Raw genomic sequence first — 25,102 nt, forward strand, 5'->3', positions numbered from 1 at the left:
TGGGACCCTACGCTAGGTGCTCGACACATTAATGAAGGGAATTAATGAAGGGAACACGTGCGCGAGACAGCGGAGCGAGTGAGAGACACAGCTGAGACAGGATAGCAGTGAAGTAATTTAACTCAAGAAGGACAGGATAAGGTGAAGTAATGTAACAGTATTCCCCCTCCTTTTTTAATCCTTCCTTCCATTGGTCATCTTTCCCCCTTCCTTTTTATCCTTCCTTCCATCGCAACGACTCCGCCGCAGCTGTGTCTCTAACTTGGTGCGCTCACTCGCAAACACATTCCCCTAATTCAGACCAGTGTTGTGCAAGCAGCGTAGCGTAGGGTCCCAGCTATCATACTATTGCCAAAACATTACACTGTCATATTCCCATCACATTGTACCAGTGAAGAAGAATGCTTAATTAAAATACTAATTTTCCAAATGTTGGTATAATAATGCTTTGGCAACAGAACTAGTATAAGTGAAAACAATCCCATTCTTATACCTCCTGAGATGAAATAAAAAAAACTAATTACCACCCATTTCTTTTGCTTTGTTGGCACCATCACAATGGAATACAGTACAGGATTTAACGTAACTCTGTTATCAAGACTCTTCTTAGGTCCCTTCCACACAGCTGAATTAAATCCTACAATATCTGTTTTGAACTGGAATATATGGTAGTGTGAACTCAGATAACCAAGTTCAAAGCAGATACTGAGGGACTTTCTGCCTTGATATTCTGGGATATATCTACTGCGGAAGGGCCCTTAGACTCTTCCAGTCATCCTGCCTCAGAATATTCCTCCAAACTCAAAAGGAAACTCCTCTTCCACTTGAACTGGGAAGAAGAAGGCAAAACTCCCCACATAATTAATATCACTTAGCAATTCTGTTTCAGACACCAACAATATTCTCAATTGTCTTAACTAAGATCATTCAACGATCATTCAATGCAGTCTAATATTGAAGAAAATGATTTCACTGTGCAAATGATTACATAGAAAATCTTGGAGCCAGTTTAAGGCCCGGATGATGATTACCAGAACCACAGAGCACTGATCAACATTAAGGGCTTTCTTTCACACGCTTTTGTGGGTGTTTGTTGTCTGGCTGCTACAGTTTGAAGCTAGCTTCAAAATGCATTAAATGGAGAATGTAGATGGGGCCAAAGTAGCTGAAATCCTTTCTTCTCCATCAAACTTAAGGCATGTCTCCCACACATGAGTATTACTGTGCAGAAAGGCAATAGACTGATGGACATTAATATTTTCTGGGAGTTGGCATTAAGCTTTTCAGGGAGATGTCAGACCACATCAGGTCTGATATCGTGGAGCATAATAATCAGCAGACACTGCATCCATATTATAGGTATTTATTTACACTAGAGCTCCACACAGCAGACAATTAAGCATGTATTTGTCTAACAAAGGGGCAAGCACGTGTTAGGGTTAGCCAGTAATGTCCCCCAAAATTGCTGGTATTGCTATTTAGCCCAAGAAAAAGAGATGCTAGGGCAGCAACGACCAAGCCTAGATAGTCTAACAAATTGTCAGGAGAGAGAGATCTGACTAAATGGGGTGACAAAGGCTCAATGATAAAAAGTCAATACAATTCATTTGCAAGTCAGCCAACTGTGATGATCTATGATGATACACTGATGATCTCACTATGCCAAACTAAACATCATGTTACATGTGTGTATTTCATTCAACTGGGGTGGAGGGCGGTTTAGCTTACCCCACCCTTTAATTATCTTAGAAAGGGAAGAAGGAAGCAATAAATTGCCCCCTCACCTGCAACAATTCTCAAAATTAACACGTATTTACATCTCAAGCAAATGTCCTTTGCCTTGAAAAATACAATAAATCTTTTAAAAATACATTAACACCATGTCTAATTTTCACTTTAGACACTGCCAAATCAAGATAGCGAGCAAGGAGTCCCCTCCAGCCTTCCTTAATAGTCTATATTTCAATGATAAAATACATCCTTTTCAACAAAAAAAATCCTCATTACCTCTAGACAGGGCTAGGAAAGCCCTTGTCTTAAGCCCTAGAAAGCCTCTGCTAATCTGATAATACTGGCTTTGGAAAGAAGGGACCAGTCCTTTCTCTCACTATTAGACAACTTTCTATGCTCTTCCTAAATGAAAACTATATCCAGACTGTGAACCTAGATTTTTCTATCTACAAAAATTGTGCTGCTCCACATACAAGTTATCAGTTTGGGCTCCTCATACGTGTATCTTTTTTTTCTGGAAGAATATTGTTTGTTCTGTGAATTGGTGTTGTGGGATGAAAATTGATTTATTGTGTGTTCTTTACGTTTGCTGCTGCAATTAGTTAATTTGCAACCTATTTTGTCTGTGTTCAAGTCCTGTAAGCCCCGTTTCACCACTTTGGTTCTGACATATATCTAGTTACCATATATCCAAATGTTTTACCTCAAGTGGGCATTTCCCCAGTGGCATTAAAACCTCATTAGGCACCTATCCTCATAAAAGAAAAATAGTTTTAAAGTAATAATAATAATAATACTTTATTTATACCCCACCCTTTCTCCCCAAAGGGACTCAGTATAACCTATCCATGTCTATTCAGAAGTAAGTCTCATTACATTCAGTGGAGTTTACTCTAGATAAGTCTGTGAGCATACTACCTTGCAGGGTTATCACAATTTTTCAGCTTTTGCTCATTTCTCTCCATTGTTACGGGAATATAGAAGAGCTCAATACAAGATCTCAAAAAATATAGTAGTGCACAAAATATTCGTCACACCTTGCTAACATGTAGATATACTGTTTCTCTTAAAATATGGGGCGAAAATACAGTATATATAATAGTACTGATTCTCCAAAATTAATGCTTTTAGTGCTTTTGTTTCCAATTAAAATATCCATATGGGATAGTGAGAGGTAACTTGTACACAGATGGTTTTTTAAACAAACAATTCATAATTAATTGGACCAGGCAGTGTTACAGTGTGTTAACTGAAACATGTATCACAAACTCACTAGCGCATACTGAAAGAGTTCTATAGAGTCACTCAAGTTTTCCCAACATCTCTTTCCTATTAGCACTTTAAATCCTTTCCTGATACTACGTATTTTTTCCATGCTGTATTCCTCATCTTCCTCTTTTCAAAATGCAGGTACACGGATACTTCAGTTAACTAAGTAGATATGTTCTTTGTCATTACTTCTCGAACAGAAAATTTGGTACCAAAGACAGAAATAACAGATACATAACTCCAGTGAATATACTAAGCTAATGGTTCTCAACCTGTGGGTCTCCAGGTGTTTTGATCTACAACTCCCAGAAATCCCAACCAGTTTACCAGCTGTTAGGATTTCTGGGAGCTGAAGGTCAAAACATCTGGGGACCCACAGGTTGAGAACCCCTGTTAAGCAGTTAGTTCAGTATGGGAATCACTATTTTATAGCTGTCTCTCAGCCACTATTGGACTTCAAGGTTTTTGTTTTGTTTTTTGTAAAAACCAGCAATAGCAAAAATAGATTGCACAAGCCTGAATTCTAACTATTTATATCTACTGGAGTTAAATCAGGATGCTATATTAAATGTATTCTTTGGCACTGCTTCTTTAATGGAAAATTTTGTACCAGAGGCAAAAATAACATTCAAAGAATAGGGATAGGTTTCTGCACCATAAAAAGAAAGACTTGTTCAACGTGTTTCAGGATACTTTTTATTCAAACTTACAAATACACATGTATGAAATGAAACAGCCAGGTCAGGCAAGCCTGGCATAAGTAAACGAAATATTGAAGCCTTCTCAAAGGTGTTATCAGACAGGAGAAAGCCCCACAATGAAGCGGGTTCCCCAACTCTCCTTAGAGAATTGTGTGTGTTTTTATCAATGTCTATCAACTGACAGTAATGTTATTCTCCTAGCCTTAAAGATCACTTCTCAGGCCAAAAAACAAAACCCCAAGCATCTACAAGAGTTTTTAATTTATAATTTATTTATGTACATAGTTTGCTGTACCTAGATAGTCCCTTGTATATATAGCAATCACTGTGACTCCAGTAACTCCCTTATGCTTTTAAAATAAAAGACATTCAAGCACCTACATTCAGAATTAGCATATATTGGGTTGGAAAATGTGTGGCCCAAAAGTCACAAGACATCCTCTAGAATCCCAAAACAGTCCCCGAAAACTTTATGGTTAAAGGAAATTTTCACTGCACTGTAAAAGCTCTCCACCATGCATGCGCATACACAAAAATGCCTTCTCCTGCTCCCTGAAATATTTCTGTATACCTTCAATTTCCATCCAGAAATGTGACAGGAAGTGATACAATTAATTGCTGTGTTTAAAGGGAAAGGGGGGCATTTTGTTACACCCAAGGAGATAATTCGTCCTGTGGGGAGCAGGGATGGAAGAATTATCCCTCAGAACCTGCACAGACACCTGCCCCTGGAGTATATGCATTGCAATGCTTGTTAGTCCTACAAACATTTCCTTTCATGCGGTCTTTACTTTTACAATATGCAAAAATAACAAAAAAATGTATTTTTAAGCTTTCATGCAAATCCTACCAAAATTGTGAATAAATACATTGAACATGCTGCTAATAAACTAGTCATCTTTCATCTTCAATTGATACAGAATTCAAATATACATACCACAGTTTGGTGGTTAACTTGAATCACTTCATCTCCAGCATGGATTTTCTTACATCGGTCTGCAGGTGACTGAATTTGAGATAAAAGGTGATAAAGAATACATTCCTTACTAACTATCACATCTCCTGTTGCAAGAGCTATTCAGACTTTGTCAATTGTATTCTTACACTTTCCAATAACTATTTTTTTATTTTTAGATTTTTTTTAAAAAAAAATGTTAACATATATAAGACTGGAATGCTGATGATACCATGGCTTTTCAGCTAACCATATTCAAAGCAAAAAGTCAACAGAGGAAGAAGGCAACAGGTAAAGGTCATGAAACCTCTAAGAAATTAGGATTATCTATCATACTAAAAATAATAATGATTATTCAAATTAATTGCCCAAATGTTTAATATAAGGCCCCTTCCACACAGCTGTATAAAATTGAACATTATCTGCTTTGAATCGGGTTATATAGCTGTGTGGACTCAGATAACCCAGTTCAAAGCAGATATTGTGGACTATCTGTCTTGATATTCTGGGTTATATTCTGTGTGGAAGGACCCTAAATTAACTATTTTCAATGTGTTTAATTCTTCCCACACTTGTTGTCTGTCATAGATTATGCTCCAGTCGTGCAGGGAAGACAGTCAAACTTCAATTACTGTTGTAATATAGAGTTAACTTCCCCAAAATTATGTCCAAAGGTTTCCCTGGTTTACTCAATTCAGATAATAAATATTGACAGTGACCAAACTAGGCTTCTATCGCATATTACTCGTTAAGATGATAGCAGTTACAGGAATGTTCATCTGGGCTGAAAAACACTGTATATATTTAATCTTGTTTTAATGTTTGCATTAACTGGAGAAGTCCAGTATTTAATAAATAGGAAACCCAGGATGTGAGAATCCAGAAGAATGAGAAGCAGCAACTGCTACTAGCCCTTCTCAAGGACCAATGCAGACTAAAACTGTACTAAAGGCCGGACTCACAATAGGGATTCATCTTCCCCTGAGAAGAGTTAGAAGAATGATACAGACTTTGAATCTCTACATCAGGGGTCCTCAAACTTTTTAAACAGAGGACCAGGTCACAGTCCCTTAAACTGTTGGAGGGCTAGATTATAATTTGAAAAAAAAGAAGAATGAATTCCAGTGCACAATGCACATATCTTATTTGTAGTGCAAAAACCACTTAAAAACAATACAATAATTAAAATGAAGAACAATTTTAACAAATATAAATTTATTAGTATTTCAATGGGAAGTGTGGGCCTGCTTTTGGCTGATGAGATAAGATTGTTGTTGTTGTTGTTGTGTGCTTTCAAGTCATTACAGATTTAGGTTGACCCTGAGCGAGGGCCAAGCAAATGACCTTGGAGGGCCGCATCCGGCCCCCAGGCCTTAGTTTGAGGACCCCTGTTCTACATATTTGAAAGAAGTGTCCTCTAATGCCTCCGGTAAAAAGTAAATTAATGTGGAGTAAATTAAGGTTTCCCTGGTTTACTCCATATTAATTAAACACCTCATTGGATCCAGATCTTTATGAAAGATCCAGGTATAATGAGGTGCTGGGCCTGTGGGCACTGACTCCCCTGATGCATCACGTGTTTGCTGGGGGCCAATCTCTGACTTTTGGACTATGATCTGAACTGGCAGAACTTGTTTACATGAATGTTTTAATACTTGTTTTAACTGCTGTTTTAACTGTAACTGTTTTATAATTTATGTATTGGCATCATATAGTTGCCTGTTGGGAGTCCCCCTTTGGGGGTGAGAAGGATGGAGTACAAATGTGTGGCATAAATAAATACATAAATAAATAAATAAATCTCCACACCTTTGACCTCCTGGAGCCACGAAGATGCAGAAGGGCACCCAATTTACCACCCCCCCCCCATTTACCACCTTAAATTTACTGAAAAAGTCCTGGCCCCCATGAAGACTCTCCTCGCATACTTCTGGCATGAGAAAATGACATGTGAGGAGAGGGAGAGGGACACACCCCTTCCATCTCCTCAGGCATCATTTTCTCGTGCCAGGAGGACACGAGGAGAGGCTCCATGGAGGCCAGAGACCTCTGCTGCTCCAAAGGTTGGGACTTGACCAATAGATTCAAATTATATGAACAGAAATTCTACCTATACATTTTTAAGAACTTTCCTGTGGTAAGGGCATTTTTGACATTGAAACCTGACTATTTCAGAGTGTGATGGACTCTCGCCTCATTGGAATATTTTAAATATAGGATGCATAGGTATCTGTCATGGACACTTTAGCTAAAAATTCTATATTGACTGCGTGTAAACACCTTCCGAGTTTACAATTTTTTTTATTGTACATTCAAAAGCCAGCATTACTGATTTTTTCCCCTCTCCAGTACAGGATTTGTCTATTAAGTTTATGACAAACAATATGTAAGCATTCAATGTGATCTGAAACCTTAAAATACATCCTGGAATTATTAACAATGCATATTTATCCTATATAGAACACAAGGAATTCCTTCAACAGACAAAGTCTAAATACTATTTGTACAAAATAATCTATTACTCAAAGAACTGCCCTTTCAACCTTCACTATAATTTTTTTTATGAATCAGTTCTAAGAAATACATTTTTATCACTTCAAATTGGTCTAAACATATTTGTCCTGAAGAAATGATTATTCTACTTCAGGAAAACATTTACACACAGTTTATCACAATGTTTTCACCTTGGAAAATTCACAATACAAACATTCCAGGTATTATAATTTGAAGGTATCTTTTGATTCCTTCTGCTAAGATTGTCTGTTGGAATCTAGGTAATTCATACAAATGTAATGTAAAATAGAACAGGAATTTAATGCATATACATGCATAAATAGTTTATTTTAACATAATTATAATTGTTTTTTAATCTGATTTTGATTAATCAATATATCACTTTTAATTTTAAAAGTTTATACATTACTGAAAAACTGCAGTATCCTTCCACTCAGAAAGCTATAAATATATGTTCCAGAATTTCAAAAACTAAATTTGATAACAGGCATTTCTGACCCATGCAGTCTGCAATGCTCAAGCAAGATACTGAGACAACCTCTATTGGAGCAACGTTGTTTAAGGATTTTAAAATTGCTTTTAAAATTAACACATGTTGATAATTGCCATGCTTCCTAACAGCTATCAGGGCATATTCTTGTCTTACCCCTTTAAAACAAATTTACAAGTAGGACACAAAACTGTCTCCATTTGTTTTGTAAATAAATGATAATTTGAAAAACAGCACAGCAAGATTTGTCTTGATAGCCCTCATTAGTTTAACAACTCAGCAGTCTATGCACATAAGATAGAAAAGTACCAAGGAACAAACCAATGCTGAGTGAGCTAATACAACTACTCAATTCAGTTTCTGAGCATTTTCTGTTTCTCATGAATGGACAGAATGTAGTCCCTCTGGAATTTTAGACTCTCCACTATAGTTGGTCATACTGGGCCCCCAAATGACAATTCATATTCTAGGAAGTCTTGGGAGGCAAACAATTTGCCATTTTAAGGCATTTCCCTCAACCACCAAATTCTGTATTAGACAAAAAATCCTGGTCACTGCCTAAAAATAGCAAACCACATTCCGAAGTGGCTTCTGGTAATGTAATTATTAATTAATCACCCATGTCAGACAGATAGAGGGACAATTCAGAGGGATTTCTCCCTGTAATATACTTTCCATTGCAACAGAGGTTCAGGTTGATTATTCTTTTTTCCAAATTTCTTTGGACCAGAAGTGTTTTGGATTTCATTTTTTTTCAGATTTTGGAATATCTGTAGTTGAATATATGTACATAATGAGACATCTTGGAGATGGGATCCAAGTCTAAATGTGTTGGTTTTTTTTTGTCGTGTCAGGAGCGACTTGAGAAACTGCAAGTCGCTTCTGGTGTGAGAGAATTGGCCATCTGCAAGGACGTTGCCCAGGGGACGCCCGGTTGATTTGATGTTTTTATCATCCTTGTGGGAGGCTTCTCTCATGTCCCCACATGAGGAGCTGGAGCTGATAGAGGGAACTCATCCGCCTCTCCCCGGATTCGAACGTGCGACCTGTCGGTCTTCAGTCTTGCCGGCACAGTGCTTTAACCCACTGTGCCACTGAGGGCTCCAGTCTAAATGTGAAATTCATTAATGTTTCCTATAGACTTTATACACATAGCTTGAGAGTAATTTTATACACAATATTTTAACAATTTTGTGCATGAAACAAAATTTCACTTGAACCATCAGAAAGCAAAGGTATCACCATCTTAGCTGGATTTTCAAGTATTTCTGACTTCAGAATTCCGAATAAGGGATGTTCAACTTGGTCAAGTAAGTAATCACGGCCCCTTCTACATTGTCATATAATCCAGATTATCAAACCTGATAATCCACATTATCTGCTTTGAACTGGATTATATAAGTCTACACTGCTATATAATCCAGTTCAAGGCAGATAATCTTGATTGTATATGGCAGTGTAGAAAGGGCCCTAGTTACTTTAAAGAAGCTGAATCTGAGTATATGCTGTCTGTTCATACCAGATACCGCATGTTAACTGTTCTCAAACACTTACTAAGCAACAAAGGACACTCACAGGCAAGTACCCTACAGTGGCAGGCTAATGCACAATTGTATCGGTCTCTCTGGCTGGGTCTACACTGGCCTGTATCCCAGAATCTGATCCCAAATTATCTGCTTTGAACTGGATAGATGAATTTGAAATATGCAGATAATCTGGGATCAGATCCTGGGATATTGAGCAATGTAGATGCAGCTTCTGTTGTAATATTAACTGTGAAAAAAGGATATGCAAACCCTACAGACAGTGAACTTTAAAGATAATCTTGCAGTCACATTTCACTTCTTGGAAAAGTTCTGGGATGCATGAAGATTATCTAATGGGGTTAGTGGATGTGCAGGGCTTGAGCATCTAGTTTTACCTAAAGAAATGATTAAATTGGCTTGGTTGTTTGATAGGAAAATGCAGTCTATCCTTGGATGGAAGCATGAGAGCACCTCTGAAGCTCTGCTGCACAGCTGATTATGGAGAAATGTCTGGGAACCACAGGTTGACCTTCACCACCTACTCCAGTCTGCTATAAATTGAGCAATATCACCTCCCCATGCCCCAAAAAGCAAAATTGACCAAACTATACTTCTGGAGGTTTCCTGAAATTGAATTTTTTAAATTAAAAAACAATATGGGGAGTTCTAGCACTACACTAATTCATGATTTCATGCTGGGATAGAATATCTTGCCCACATGAAAAGGATTACTAATACAAGAAACTGCGTTGAATATCTCCTTTAAAGAAGCCAAAGCAGAGTGTATGCTGCCTGCTTATATGCATATTTGGACAGATACAAAATTAATATTTCTGAAGAACTGTGTTGATTCTGGTTCAATTAATGTGAATTGGAAACCTCATTAAGACCCCAAATGTGATAAGAACAAAAATTGTTTCTAAATTGAAACAATTAGAAGTGGACATTTACAAGATATATTAAATGAAATATTTGCTTTTGAACTTTAAAAATCACTTTATGTCCTGCAGAAACCTGTTTCCTGCAGAAACAAAAAGTGGACAATGACAAAACAAGGATCAGAAATTCACACCAAAAATTAAATATGAAAAAAATCAAAGAACTTTAGGCATAAACACTTCAATACAAACTCCAATTTCACTCAGTTTTACTCATGATGCACATTTGCTGGTTAGTTTTGTTATTGTCTTGAAAACTGAAAATCCTCACATAATACTGCCAATGTATTGATTAAAATATCAAAGACGGAAAACAATTGTACAGCAGCACAGAAAACTACAGCAAAGCTCATACGCATATACAAAATATCTTTATTTCTCCAATAAAACTAAAAGCAAGTATTCCAACCTCTCCTTCTTTTACCATACTCAACAATGTCTGTGCATTATAAGGACAAACCTAAACCTTATCAAACTGTTTTGCCTCTGTGAAGCCCATCTTCCCCCAAACATGTTTTTTTTTTCATTCAATACACATGTATGCAAGCAAAGGGGGAAGCATCCAGAGTTTAAAAATGCCAGGCCTCAGCAAATGTGACAAACAATACTTACATTTTCTGTTGTTCCAGTAATTACATGGAGACCATCATATGTTGATTTAATGTACATACCCTAAGAAAAAGACACCATGGAAAGAATTTGTAAAGTGTTTGCAAACCATTGCCATCCAACATTTACTCCTCACCTTCCTAAAAATCTCTGTGTCTGCTAACAAATATTTTGAAGATAACATATGCCACAAGAATACCAGTTGGATTTTTATATATGTTTCAATGAAATGAAGGAAAGGCTTCAAGACTGATGCAAATAAGATGTACACTACTTTCAACTATTACACGAACTATCTCCAGGTATGGCTAATTTATGTGCTATTCATCATCTCAACTTGATACATGATGATATAAGAATGTTCCCCAAATACATGACAAGAGCCACAGTGAACCGTATCTCATTGGAGCTGTTTAAAGCAGCTTCCACAAGGCAAAAGTTGTAACCCAACATAGAGTTATAATATAAACAGAAAAGCCTCATTGTTTAAGAATTTATAAGTACTCAGCTACAACATTAAATCTACTAACAAGCAAATCCACACTTGCATACCAAAATGGAGAATCCCAATTTTTAGGAGAATACTACATTGCCACTGAGCCTCCTCTAGGTTATTGAGACAATAAGCTAATCATTACCACATCCTTAATAATCCAAGAAAAGAAAAATAAATAAATAAGGAAATCATCAGAAATTATTCTAGTGTTAAAGTTTCAGAGTATATATAATTAGCAGATAAGTGTTTTTAGATTTGAAACAGTTCAGATGCCCAATGACATCTCAGCAAGATTTTATGACAGCCCTAATGAGTACCTACATGTTCTATAACACTAGTTTAGTGGTTTTCAACATGTAGGTCCTCAGTATTATGGCCTACAACTCCCAGAAATCCCAGCAGGTTTACCAGCTGTTAGGATTTCAGGGAGTTGAAAGCCAAAACATCTAAAGACCCACAGGTTGAGAACCATTGCACTAGCTGAACCATACTTTTTATATACTGTATGTTATACCTAATTCAAAAGTGTTCAGGCTAGATATAATCAAAAAGCATGTTGCTGAGAAGGTAAATTGTTCTGTTACAATACTCTTTACCTCTTTCAACAGACCAAGAATAGTTGATGAAGCAGACTGCAGTTGATTTCTTCCACTCTGAACATTTGCCAATCTGTACTAACTGTACACAGTATTTCTGAGTAAGAGATCTATTTTTTCTCTCTCTGAGTAAAGTGGAGAAAGGCAAGAACTCAGTCTGTACTAAAGGACTAGATAGCCCATTAGGTCTCTTTCAACTTTATTATTCTATGATTCTAAAAGAAGAACCCATCTTCTCTATTTTCTCCACTGTGGCACCACTTCTGACCTTTCTGAATGCCTGGGCAGGGAAATTGAGATGGCGGCAGAGGCAGCACTGGTGCTTTCCTTCTCTGCAAACTAACCGTTCACTTATCCATAGATCATATCAAAATTCATAATTTTGACCCCTTTCAACATATACATGCGGTTGACCTATGCATGGGTATACACAGTAAGTGATGAAGTTGGAGGCAATGTACGTATTAGAATATTCCTTATTGATTATAGTAAAGACAACCTCTTCAACAGGACAGGATTGCTTTTATTACTGCTACTGAGAATATTCAGGTATCGTGTAAAAGAAAGGACAGGCCCCAAATGCAAAGTGACAAGGGCCTATCAGGCAACCGATTTTAGGTGTTAATAGACAAGACCACGAAAGGATCAGTTGCAGTTGGTGCTTATTGAGATGAAACAAGAGCGTAATTAGTTATGGAATAATCTTGGAAGAAATGCAAAATTCCAAGAAAAACAGCTTTGTTTCAGCCATAGACCACTGATACCAATCTTTTATCTTGTCCTTTTGGTTCTCCTCTGCCTACAAATCCGTACGGTCTGACCTCTGCTGGCCTGAGTGGAAAAATAAGCCATTATATTCTTACTGGTTAATTTTCAATTTAATTCAGTTTATGCATAGTTTATGTAGCTCATAGTACAAATGATTATATTTCTGGTATTAAATAATTGTTGTTTCAGTTTAAAACACACCTGAATGTCTATAACATTTCTTGTTTTAAACAACATCATAATGCTCATTCAAATTACAGGTCTAGTTAGGGATTCTTTTTTAAAAAACAAAAACAACTATGCACATACAAAGATCCAAAAATTCAGAATTGTTCAAAATTATACATATATCAATTTTCAGAGTAGTGACATGAAATCCAATCCTTTCCCCAGGTACATGGCTACAGATTATTTTATGGCAGAGTAAAATATGGACATAATAATACTATGAGATATGTCCAAGATTAGTCCAACCCCAGAGAGGAAAAACACATAATATTCTCTTTAGTGAAAAGGCATATATGGAAGATTGAGCTGCAAAAGACCTATCATCTTTGCTTATATTAGGAAGGAGGAAAAAACCTTTTTTCAAAAAAAAGTCATAAATACAGGAAATATAAAATATAATACATTTAAGACTTTGATCGCATGGAAGTGTCAAATCAGCATAAAAGTAGGTTACTCTCACACAACAATGTGCGCCACCCATTCCCGCCACCTCCCTATGAAAAACGTTTTGCCTACTATTGACAGGAAAAATCTGTAAATATCCCCTGATTGTACCAGTGCTATGGCTTAGCTGGTGCGATGATTCCCTGGCCGCTTCTGTGTCAGCACAAAAGTGACATCAAGGGAAAAGATTGCTCTCCTCTCCCATTCTCCTCTCATATGCAAATAAAGATTTTTAATGCTTTTAAAAAATACTACACTTTGCTGGAATTGTGACGTTTCCTTAACTGTAAAAAACAAAACAAAAACAAAACAGCAGAATTACAGAAGTTATGCCGCTCAACAGAAATGCAGCTGTGCGACTTTGAATCTTTAAAGTTTAACGTGTTGGAGAGATATGATACCGAGAGTCATTGTACCAATAAGTCATTGATGCAATCATGTGATAAAGCCCATAATTGAAACTACTGTTTTATGATAGAACAGAATATTGCAGTGATTAAAAGGCATACAATGTCATACACACATCCCACACACCCAATTGAAAGAAATGTCTTTTCAGCTTGAAAACAAGATTTACACAAAAACAGTCTCCAATATTCAAAGATAAGTCCCATAAGATGAAAAATCAAAGAAAATATGGTATACCTGTCTTTAAAAACACAACCAATAGATAAATCTCAGTACTTACTTATTAAAGGATAACTATTATGAGATTTTTGGAGATGCTAAATGCCTATAGAATGGGAAAGAATTGATTTTATTTGGATAGTTGTACTGTAGGATATGAGAGCAAGATAACTGCTGTTCCTATTGTGGCACTATGTATAAGTTTTAGCATTACATGAGATGAATCATAAAATAAATTATTGCATATCATGAGTGCATTAAATGACTAACAATACTTATAAAAAGCTTACAAAATGGTGCAATAAAATAATGAAATAGTTTCTAACTTAATAATAGACATAAAAATTGAAATAGCAGGTAAATAAATCTCTCAACACAAATACTAGCTAGCTGGTTTATAAAGAAAAGCCAATTAAACAGGAAAATTCAGCAAGAAGAAAGATAGATTTATAATGCTTTCCAGTGTAGATCAAAGCAGTTTCAAATGAGTGCATTTATGCACTTCTGGAATAGAGTTTATGGCTCAAAGCCTATTGTGAAAATCTTCATCTTAAAGATTAGACAATCGCTATATTGTCTATTTGCTGCATAAAACAGTGTCTCCTATCACCATTTTTCTGATAACCCCTTTTTAAAATTTTGTTTTTATTGCACCACCAGCAGTGAAGCTAATTTTGAATATAAAGAAAATTCTGACAGATTTATCATCCTTCAGAAATAAATCATATCTTTGGTCTGTCAGTGGCCAGTGATAAAATATATTGTGTGGTGATAGCAATTAAACGCCTGCCATATGTTGGTTCTGTTGGTTTTTGGATGGGTAATCCAATAGAGTTGTGATGTTTATTTACTTGGTATTTCTTAAAGTTTTCCATGGTAAGTCTCCTCCAGATTCTACCTTGTTTCTTCCTACCTGTAATGCTTAAATTAGATGTCTCTCTGGATATCATTCAAAGATTTCAAATTAGATTTTCTTAGTATGATCATAGAAATTCATAGCTGTCTTTTCCATTCGTATTCCAGTCCAACTGATGACAGCGAAAACTCTAGACACATTTACACTGACCATTTAATGTAGTTTCAAATCAGTTATTGAAGAAAGTGGCTTTGCTTTGGAGATGATTCTAGGAAATCCTGGAACCAGTCTGAGACCCAGTTGGTAATTACATAAACCACCGAGCACTGATGCCCATTTAAGGGCTTTCTTTTGTGTGCTGTTGTGGAAGTTTGCTGTCTGGCCACTGCAGTTTGAAACTAGCTTTTGATGAGCTTTTGATGGACTCCATTGATGAGCACTGAATCTAGACAAAAATAGCATAATGTAGCTGGATGGGGTCATTGGAACTGAGAACAAGATAACCAATGGAGTTTGTTCATCTGCACTTAAGACCATACAAGCACTGGGACTTCAGGACCCCAGTACACAGCGATAAAGTAGGTAGATTTTTTAAAAATACAAAACCAAACCTGTTGCTTACCACACTTGAAACTGGGAAGCCAACCACCTAAACCAATAAGCACTTATATATAAACCAGGCATATTCATATTTTTAGACTGTAAGAAGCAGAAATAAACAGCAAACTATAATTAAATAATTGATGCAGAATCACTCCCCAGGCCACAGATCAACCATTCGGCTGGAATGGCTCTGCCAATTGATCACATCTCATTAATCTTGATGCTTATCAACACTTAGAATATTTTCCCTGCCTGTTTCTTAAGATTCTCCAGGCTGTTTCTTACTTCAAGCATTGCATACAGCCTATGATTTTCTATATATTAGCCAATGGTCCCACAATATCACCAGCAGCCTACATATTGTTCATAGATGTCTAGTTGACATTTTGTATTATTGCAAATGGCATTCTATATAAAGAGAACTAGAAGTTTTTGTGTTTATAGCTATTATGTTGCACAATATCTCTGTTTTCTCTTGTTTTTAATCACCTGTAGTTCAGTCTCTCTCTTTCCAATAAAAATGTTGCAACAATTTTTCTGTTTTTCTTGTTCATGTATTGCCATTGCCAGCATCTGTAACCTTCTCCTTAGCATAAGAAGTCTTTGTCGCCCCAAATCTTCCTTGCATTAAGCAGCTTCTTTTGAATTATTTTGCAATGACTGTCGGAATCTCCATTCTGACAGCACCAAATCCATAGATTATACATCTTGAAGGTAAATCAAAATTCTACAAACATTTGGCAATTTTTTACATACTAAATGCTACAAGGCCCTTTAAAATAACCACAATAAACATATCAAGGCCTGAAAAGCTATGCACATTTTTATATTAAACATTACTGCAAACTCCTACCAGTTCAGGAAATAGATGTTATAGCCAGGAAATTATTACAGCCAAATACTTAATAGAACCCCAGAATAATGCAGAACATTTTAAATAGGAAAAACTATGGTCTAAAGAGCTTACAGCCTACAAACACAGTAAGAGAAGGCAGTTTCTAAGAAGTTTTGAAAACTGAAGATACTGTTTTTAAAAAATCATCAGAACAATTGTCAGGTAAAAAAAAAAAAAATTTGGTCATCTCCTAAATGACATTTCTGGAAGAAGAGAAATAAAAAAGAAGATCTGGATTAGGAAAGTTATAGGTGAAATTATGAAAGGAACAATATTTTCAACTGGGTTATGACATAGGACACAGAAGAAACAATAGACAATGGCACACAAAATGGTTTCTATCTCCAATGTTGTCACTAAGACAAAGTATGAAGGATCATATAGCAGTACAGCAGGAAGACAGGTTGGGAAGCATGCTAAATGCACCAAGTAAAGCAGGATTTAGAAAACCTTTAAAAGGCATCAAAGCTTATCTGGAATCTTCAAAATGACATAGAAGAAGGCTATTAATATAAGATGTTCAGTGTAATTTACTGCTGAATAAAAATGCAGTAGCAAACCGGAAATCTGGCATAGTTATAAATCTAAAAAAAAAAATAGCTTTACGAGCCTTTTGGAAATAGAAATAAAAACATTGCCAATACACTCAGAACAGGTAAGAACCTTTTCTTCTAATTATCATAATTATTTCTAACAAAAATATTATTCCCAACCAGGATTATTTCTAATTATGCAGTCTATATAGAAATATGTTGTTTGGGAACCTTTCTCTAATATTAAAGCATCAAGGACAAAAAAGTAATCAAAGGTTCACAAACATATTCCCAAATGTGCTCAAAATTGTGGTCTAAGCAAACTAACCTCTTTTCTTAATGTTACTGAAGACATCTTCCATAAATCTTAACATTGCTAACTATCAAGACTACATAAAAACTGTATCTAGATTTAGGATACCAAAAAAGGAGAGGTACTACAATATAAACACATGGCTTTTCCAATGTTTTCCTAAATTTTATAACAAGGTTAATAATATCTAATGTTATTTGTGTTGTATCCGACTGATACAATAAAGATTTTGTTCAGAAAATCCATCACTTTCATTTTGGATGACAGTTTTGATTAACTGCGTACATCTTACCAGCCCTTCGCTTGGTTTGATATTTGCTAGCTGGATCACTTCCAGGTGAGCAGATTGAGATACAAGAGGATCAGATGAGAGTGAGATTATGTGGTCACAGACATTAGAAAGTGTCTTGCACTAGAAATAAAAAATGTGCAATTTCTATTAGAGACCAAGAAACTTGAAAAATAGTCATATAGAAAACAATCATACTAAGCAGTATAATAAAAAATAACATCTCATATATGTTCAAAGGAAAGGCTGATATTAAAGGCTGATCACAAGATGTATCTGCACTGTAGAATTAATGCAGTTTAACACCAGTTTAATTGCCTTGGCTCAATTCTGTGAAATCATTAAATATGTAGTTTTTCAGGGTCCTAAGCCTCCTCTGCCAAAGAGATCTGGTGCTTCATCAAACTATAATTTCCATGGTTCCATGGCATTGAATTATGGAAGATAAAGGACTGTCAAACTGCATTATTTCTACAGTGTAGATGCACCCAAGAGAGATATAGTTTGGTGAGGAATCAGCACTATTTGTAAAACTCCCATGGTTTTGTAGCATTGAGCCATGGCAGTTAAAGTGGTTTCAAGCTGCATTATTCCTATAGGGTAGATACACCCTAGGAGGCCAGGTTTTGAATCCCCATTCTGTCACGGAAACCCACTGGTTGACCATGGACAAGGCTCAGCCTTAGAAGAAGGCAATGAAAAACCTTTTCTGAATAAATCTTATCAAGAAAATCTTACAGATTCACCACAAATTGCAGCCAATGTAAAGGTACAAAACAGCAAAGTTTTGCAAAACTAATACCAAAGTCAGGAAATATCCTAATTGACACCAAGGAAGGAAAGTTGGCTTCTGGTTTAGTGAGATGAAATCATAGACTTTTAATGTTTTTAATACAATTTTTTCCAAAGATCATGCAAACCTGGAGCTGGCAGTAAACCAATGGTGCAGAACATGTAAACATCTAAACAGAGCCATAGCTCAACCCCCCCCCCCCCTCCCCAAAACCTGGTTTACTTATGAATTTTAACTGGTTAACCAATTTATGAGTAAACCAGCTTTCTTTTTTAACCTCACACATTTGAGGGCAGGGTTGAACTTTTACACTCCACCACCCCCAGCTACAGCCCTGCTAATGCTTCTGGATTACAGCTCCCATAGCCTCTAGTCAAAATATGTGGACAATCATAAAATTTCCTACCCATACTAAAACGAAGGAGGATACATACGTATATGCAACAAAAGAATTTTGAAGGGAAAGAGTCTGTCATAGGGACCAGCAAGCAGCAGTCCCATTACATTATACTAGCAAATTACCACAAACCATCTATGATCTAAAGTAGAGGTGCTGCAGAGGAAAACATGTCTCTTCAAATATCCACTTCTTTCATGCTCCATTCATTTAAAGAATAACTTTAAGCATGAAAAATTAATCTGAAGCTGTCTTTTATAACAGCCCAAGCTAAAACATAACCATGCAAATGATACTTCTATGCATTCTAAGAATGCATTAGAATCAAGGCAAATTGCTCACAAATTGAAGCAAAATCGATATTTAACTATGAGGTAAGCCACAACACATTTGGAGCATCATTTAACACTCTTATGAATGCTTTCCATAACAATCTAATATATAATAACTGAGACAGTCATGTGTCCAAAGTGCCCTTTTCACTTCTGAATGAAATGTGAATATTGCAGAAACCTGCTTCTGACAGCCCTCACAACATAATGCCACTAAGAACTAGTGTTTCATAACTGAACATACAAAAATGGACCTGTTCGACAGAAAATCAACCATGCTGGAGCTGCTAACATATAATGAAATCTCTCCTGTGCAAAATACTGATCAATAGATTCAGAGAAAAAGATACAAAAATGTATTTTAAATGGAAGCAGAAATCATATCCCCTAATGATTTGGGACCATTTTGTGCAATACTGAAGACTGTATAGTATCCACTCTTTGCATGATCTAGGTTCAAAATATTAGCTTTAAATGCCAGTCCATACTAAAATTCCTACATATTTGCAGTGCTGTCCCTTTTAAAAGTCATACTAAACCCAATGCTGATGATGCCATAATTATGAAATGGTTCTTTGTATCACTTAGATATCAATACCTTTCTTCAATTTGTTTCGATCTTCTGATAGATATGAGACATTTACATATTTATGGGCAGCACGACCCAATGTTTACGTATATATGGGCTGCACTACCTAAACATACTTTTCCTGGGATTTAACTGTCAGAATTCAGAAATAATCTGGCATTTTCTAATTGATAGCAGAATTAATATCTCTGACCTAACCACATGTAAAAGAGTTAAACCACTGTAATCAGGGTGTGGTGGTTAATGCAATGGGAGTAAAATATAGGTTGTAGATATACTAAATAAGTTTGATGAGGGACGAATGGTGGTTTGGAGAGTTACTACTGTGCTGTCTTCAGCTATGGAACGCCCTTCCCATGGAAGTAAGATTAGCCCCCTCGCTGATGGTGTTCCGTAGAAGATTAAAAACCTGGATGTTCGAACAGGCATTTGGTTAATTTGGTGCAATGAATGTAATGATTAAAGGACTGGTAATATGGACGACGAAACTGGATCACGATTTTAGTCAGGAGATGTATTGGATTGTTATTGATGTGCGAATATTGTGTATCATGCTTTTATGGTTTTAAATTGTATACTGTTGATTGTTGTATTTTGTTGTAAACCGCGTTGAGTCGCCGGCTAGGCTGAGAAACAGCGGTATACAAGTATAGCAAATAAATAAATAAATAATAGTAAGGAAGAAGAAGCTGTAAAGTTTGTATCTTTTGTATATACTTTGTATACTGCTGCAACAGAGGAGAAAGAAAAGCCTTCTTGCTCATTTGGGAGCGTGTTTTTTTGTTCCAGTAGAAGATCACTACAACTGTGTTTTTGGATACCTGGTTCCTTAACCAAAACTAATAGTCACCTTCATAAGAACAGAAGTGTTATGTCTGCATAGAACCCCTGACATCCACAACTAAAGATCTCTTGCTGCTCAATGTGTACTAAAACCTTTGGTCATCTAGGTTTCAACTGATATTCACTGCTATCTTTCATCTGGTATATTTGGCATAAACATGAACATTCAGAGACAGCAATTTATGACCAGTCAGCATCCTTCAGATCCCCAAGATTATGCATCTTTTAGTCTTCAGGTGGTTGACTATGGGAACATCTACACAGACCATGTAATGCTGGACAAAAGCAGTTGAGTGGAAGTAAAGAAAACATGCACCTGATCACATGTCACGTACAAGAAGGATTCATGGCTTCCCTCCCCCAATGCCCCCTACCCTAATGTTCATGTGTGGATTGCCAGAGCATCTGTCCCTCAATTAATTTTTCCATGCAATGTGGTTTACACCTACGTGTATTAAGCAGCTTATTTTGGAGTGTTCCACAATTTTGCTTATCTTGGTTTAAAACCTCAAAAGTGTGTTCCTGTGCACATTTGTTTGAACATCACATTTTTGTGGCACTTTCAATCCATGTTAAGTGGTTAGTATAGATGTGTCCCAACTCTCCTGCCTCCCTCTGGTCCACATAAGGTAAAAGAGGAGTAAAGTCATCCCTGTCTACAGAGATGTTAAGTCTCAGCCAAAAGCTGTCTCACCAAAAAACAGATTCTTACCCATGAAGGCCTGATAACTGGCTATTTTAAAACAACAGTGTCATGGAAACTGGTATCTCAATTTTTCCTTTAAACAATTTAGTCTAATTTACTGCAAGGTAAGAAAATTATTCTATCTAGGGAGCCATGGCCAGAGTCCGCAAGACCTGATCAGAGCTGGTGATGATACTGTAACTTGGAGATCTCTCATTCATGGAGTCACTATAAGTCAAAGTTGACATGATGGCAGTTACCAACAAACAAGAAAACTATAATCCTCATTTTGAATTTTGAAACATAGCTTTCAATTTCATACATCACAGATACTGCACCAATTTTAGCCACAACATATGCCTAGCCTTCAGTCTCAAGTATATTAGAATATACTTCTCTATTTACTGATTTATTTTGTATTACTATATTTTTACTGAATCTTTTTGACATGGGAGTGTTGAGAAGAGCAAACCACAGACCATCTATTACAATGCAGTCTGAGCCCTGCCACATGCACAATGGAGGACATCCTTATAGGAACACCAGACGAACTCCAAGTGGCCAGCTACTGATAATTTAATATAATGCCAAGTTTTACAATTTCTGTTTTAAAATACATTACAACTGCATCCTTGGTTTGCTTCTGATATGTTAAATAAAATAAACTGAATCTTTTGAATATGCTCTCAAATAAATTAAGTGAAGTGTGACACAAACACTGCAGATACATACTTACGTGCTGTGTCTTTAAAACACAGCACGTGAGAGGAAGTCACAGGGAAGAGAGAGCAAGCTTGTTTTCTGCTTCCCTGGAGACTAGGACACAGAACAATGGCTTCAAACTACAAGAAAGGAGATTCCATCTGAACATTAGAAAGAACTTTCTGACTGTGGCAGCTGTTCAGCAGTGGAACTCTGTGGTGGAGGCTCCTTCTTTGGAAGCTTTTAAACAGAGGCTGGATGGCCATCTGTCAGGAGTGCTTTGAATGCAATATTCCTGCTTCTTAGCAGGGGGTTGGACTGGATGGCCCATGAGGTCTCTTCTAACTCTATGATTCTATGATTCTAAGAACAAAACAAAAAACGCTCCCTTGATGAGACCAACAACTTTTCCCAAAGGTCATCTTTATCCTGCAGTACATCTGCAGAAATGTTGCCCTTCTTAAAATGAAAATAAAATTTTCTGTTCCAATTCTATATTACAAAGATTTTATTGTCCTATATATAAGAAAATAAAGAATTGAGTTAATTCTTTCCATTAAAAATCCTGGATCAACACCGTTATTAGTAACTGGAAAGGAGCAAGAACATGGTACCACTGCGTGGGCATGCCATGTAAGGTCTTCATGGGGTGATGAAGTAATCTCCTTTCCAGAGGAAACCATGTTAAGACCTGCTAATAGCTGACCTACACTGAGAGTTGAATAGAGAAAATGCAATATACTGCAATTTAGAATTAAAAATGGTATATCTCATTATTTGCATGCAAAAAACGCACAACAATGCCTCCAGAGGATGGACATTTAGTTAAGAAGAGATATTTAACTTTGATGACTTTGACAATAAGCTGATTTGAGCACCAGATCCAGTGAATCTTTAATCCACTCAAAGCTGAAAAGCATTATGGGGTATTTGTAGATGCAACAGGCTTTTGATAACTAGCTTTAAGTCCAGGAAACAAGAAATAGAGTGAGAGTTTTCTATACCAGTTAACTTCTCAAATGCAGAAAAATTCATCTGCTCTGCCAGGACTCTGGAGGACATTTTCTATCTTCAATATCTATATTTTGAATAACAAGCCTCTAATAAAAGACTATATTTAGGACAGATATGAAAGGTAACACAACAACAAACTATACTCGAACAAAAAAGCTTTTCTGGAAAGGAACCAAAAGAAATCAGATATGCAAAGAATCCTTGAGGTGTGGCATGTCATCCATATGAATACATATGCAGAGAATATAAATGCTACTCACCACATGAAGAATTTTATTCTCTGTTTCATATACTGTGCAGTCCTAAAACACACAGAATTAACAAAGGTTCATTTAAATAAACAGAATTTCCATACAGTCTTTGTTTTTTAAACAAGGCGACAGATAGATTTACAAGTGGGAGAATGAATTCAACCTTTTGAAGACATTTCTTATGGGTTCTTATCACGTTTCTTTTTCCTCTATAGTCACAAATTTGCAATAATAGACATCTACAGTTCCTACCCACCAATATATCTTGTTTAAGGCATCTTTCCGTCCAATCTGCTTTATCATTCTAAAAAAGGTCAATTATAACAGTCTTGGATGATCAGCTGGCTTGGATGATCTACGGATGGAACAAATCAAGAACTTTGGTCCAAAAGCAAGGCGCTGGCTGCTGGAGCTGATGAACAACTGCACTGCATCCTGTCAGATCCCCAAAATCTGGAGGAAAGCAAGAGTCATCGCCATCTTGAAGCCAGGCAAAGACCGTAATGACCCAAAAAGCTACAGACCAATCTCCCTGTTGTGACACCTCTACAAAGTTCTGGAGAGACTTATCTTGCATAGAATTATGGAAAATATAGACCCCTGTCTGATCCCACAGCAAGCTGGCTTCAGAAAAGGCAAAAGCTGCACATCGCAAGTGCTGAACCTGACTCAGCACATAGAAGATGGCTTTGAAAGGCAGCAGATCACAGGAGCTGCCTTCATAGACTTGTCAGCAGCCTATGATACTGTGAACCACCGCCTCCTCCTGAGAAAAATGTATAATATCACAAAGGACTACCACCTCACCCGCCTCATAGGAAACCTGCTACAAAACAGGAGCTTCTTTGTGGAGTTCCAGGGCCAGAGAAGCAGATGGCGGAATCAGAAGAACGGCCTGCCTCAGGGGAGCGTGCTTGCTCCATCCATGTTCAACATCTACACAAATGACCAGCCACTGCCAGAAGGGACAGAGAGTTTCATCTATGCTGATGATTGTGCCATTACTGCTCAAGCAGGGAGCTTTGAGATGGTAGGACAGAAGCTCTCCGAAGCTCTAGGTGCTCTTACTGCCTATTACAGGGAAAACCAGCTGATCCCTAATCCATCTAAAACACAGACATGCGCCTTTCACCTTAAGAACAGACAAGCATCCCGAGCTCTGAGGATTACCTGGGAAGGAATCCCACTGGAGCATTGCAGCGCACCCAAATACCTGGGAGTCACTTTGGACCGTGCTCTGACCTACAAGAAGCACTGCCTGAACATCAAACAAAAAGTGGGCGCTAGAAACAACATCATACGAAAGCTGACTGGCACAACCTGGGGATCACAACCAGACACAGTGAAGACATCTGCCCTTGCGCTATGCTACTCTGCTGCTGAGTATGCATGCCCAGTGTGGAACACATCTCATCACACTAAAACAGTGGATGTGGCTCTTAATGAGACATGCCGCATTATCACGGGGTGTCTGCGCCCCACACCACTGGAGAAATTACACTGCTTAGCCGGTATTGCACCACCTGACATCCGCCGGGAAGTGGTAGCCAATAGTGAAAGGACCAAGGCAGAGACATCTCCAGCTCATCCCCTGTTTGGTTATCAGCCAGCACCTCAACGACTTAAATCAAGACATAGTTTTCTTAGAACTACAGAGACACTCGCTGGAACACCCCAGCAAGCGAGAGTCCAAAGGTGGCAGGCCCAAACCCAGCACCTCAATTCATGGGTGATACCAGATGAGAGACTCCCCCCTGGGCACTCAGAAGACTGGGCGACTTGGAAGGCGCTGAACAGATTGCGCTCTGGCACCACGAGATGCAGAGCCAATCTTAAGAAATGGGGCTACAGGGTGGAATCCTCGGCATGCGAGTGCGGAGAAGAACAAACCACTGACCACCTGCTGCAATGCACCCTGAGCCCTGCCACATGCACGATGGAGGACCTTCTTGCGGCAACCCCAGAGGCACTCCAAGTGGCCAGATACTGGTCAAAGGACATTTAACCAAATACCAAATTTACAAAATCTGTGTGGTTTTTTTTTCTTTTCTTTTTTTTCTTTTTAATCTCTGTGTTTGTTTTGCTCTGTTAGAATTGTAATACAATGGTTGCTGA

General features: G+C 37.2%; 1 protein-coding gene across 6 annotated transcripts in view; it reads right to left on the reverse strand.

Moving 5' to 3' along the window:
* CNKSR2 (connector enhancer of kinase suppressor of Ras 2) overlaps nucleotides 1–25,102 on the reverse strand; it is a 211,685-nt gene that overhangs the window by 149,404 nt on the left and 37,179 nt on the right. For 4 of the 6 annotated variants that reach the window (XM_067466778.1, XM_060770096.2, XM_060770095.2 and 1 more), the window contains exons 5-8: nucleotides 22,997–23,038; nucleotides 17,385–17,504; nucleotides 10,737–10,796; nucleotides 4,639–4,707 (exon numbers count right to left, since the gene is read on the reverse strand). In XM_067466778.1, the coding sequence (XP_067322879.1) occupies nucleotides 4,639–4,707; nucleotides 10,737–10,796; nucleotides 17,385–17,504; nucleotides 22,997–23,038 (291 nt within the window). Of the gene's footprint in view, nucleotides 1–4,638; nucleotides 4,708–10,736; nucleotides 10,797–15,840; nucleotides 16,347–17,384; nucleotides 17,505–22,996; nucleotides 23,039–25,102 lie in introns of those variants that run through there. The other 2 variants (XM_060770093.2, XM_067466777.1) reach the window with 2 other exon arrangements.

This window comes from Anolis sagrei, chromosome 3, assembly GCF_037176765.1.
Source record: "Anolis sagrei isolate rAnoSag1 chromosome 3, rAnoSag1.mat, whole genome shotgun sequence".
Classification (NCBI taxonomy): domain Eukaryota; kingdom Metazoa; phylum Chordata; class Lepidosauria; order Squamata; family Dactyloidae; genus Anolis; species Anolis sagrei.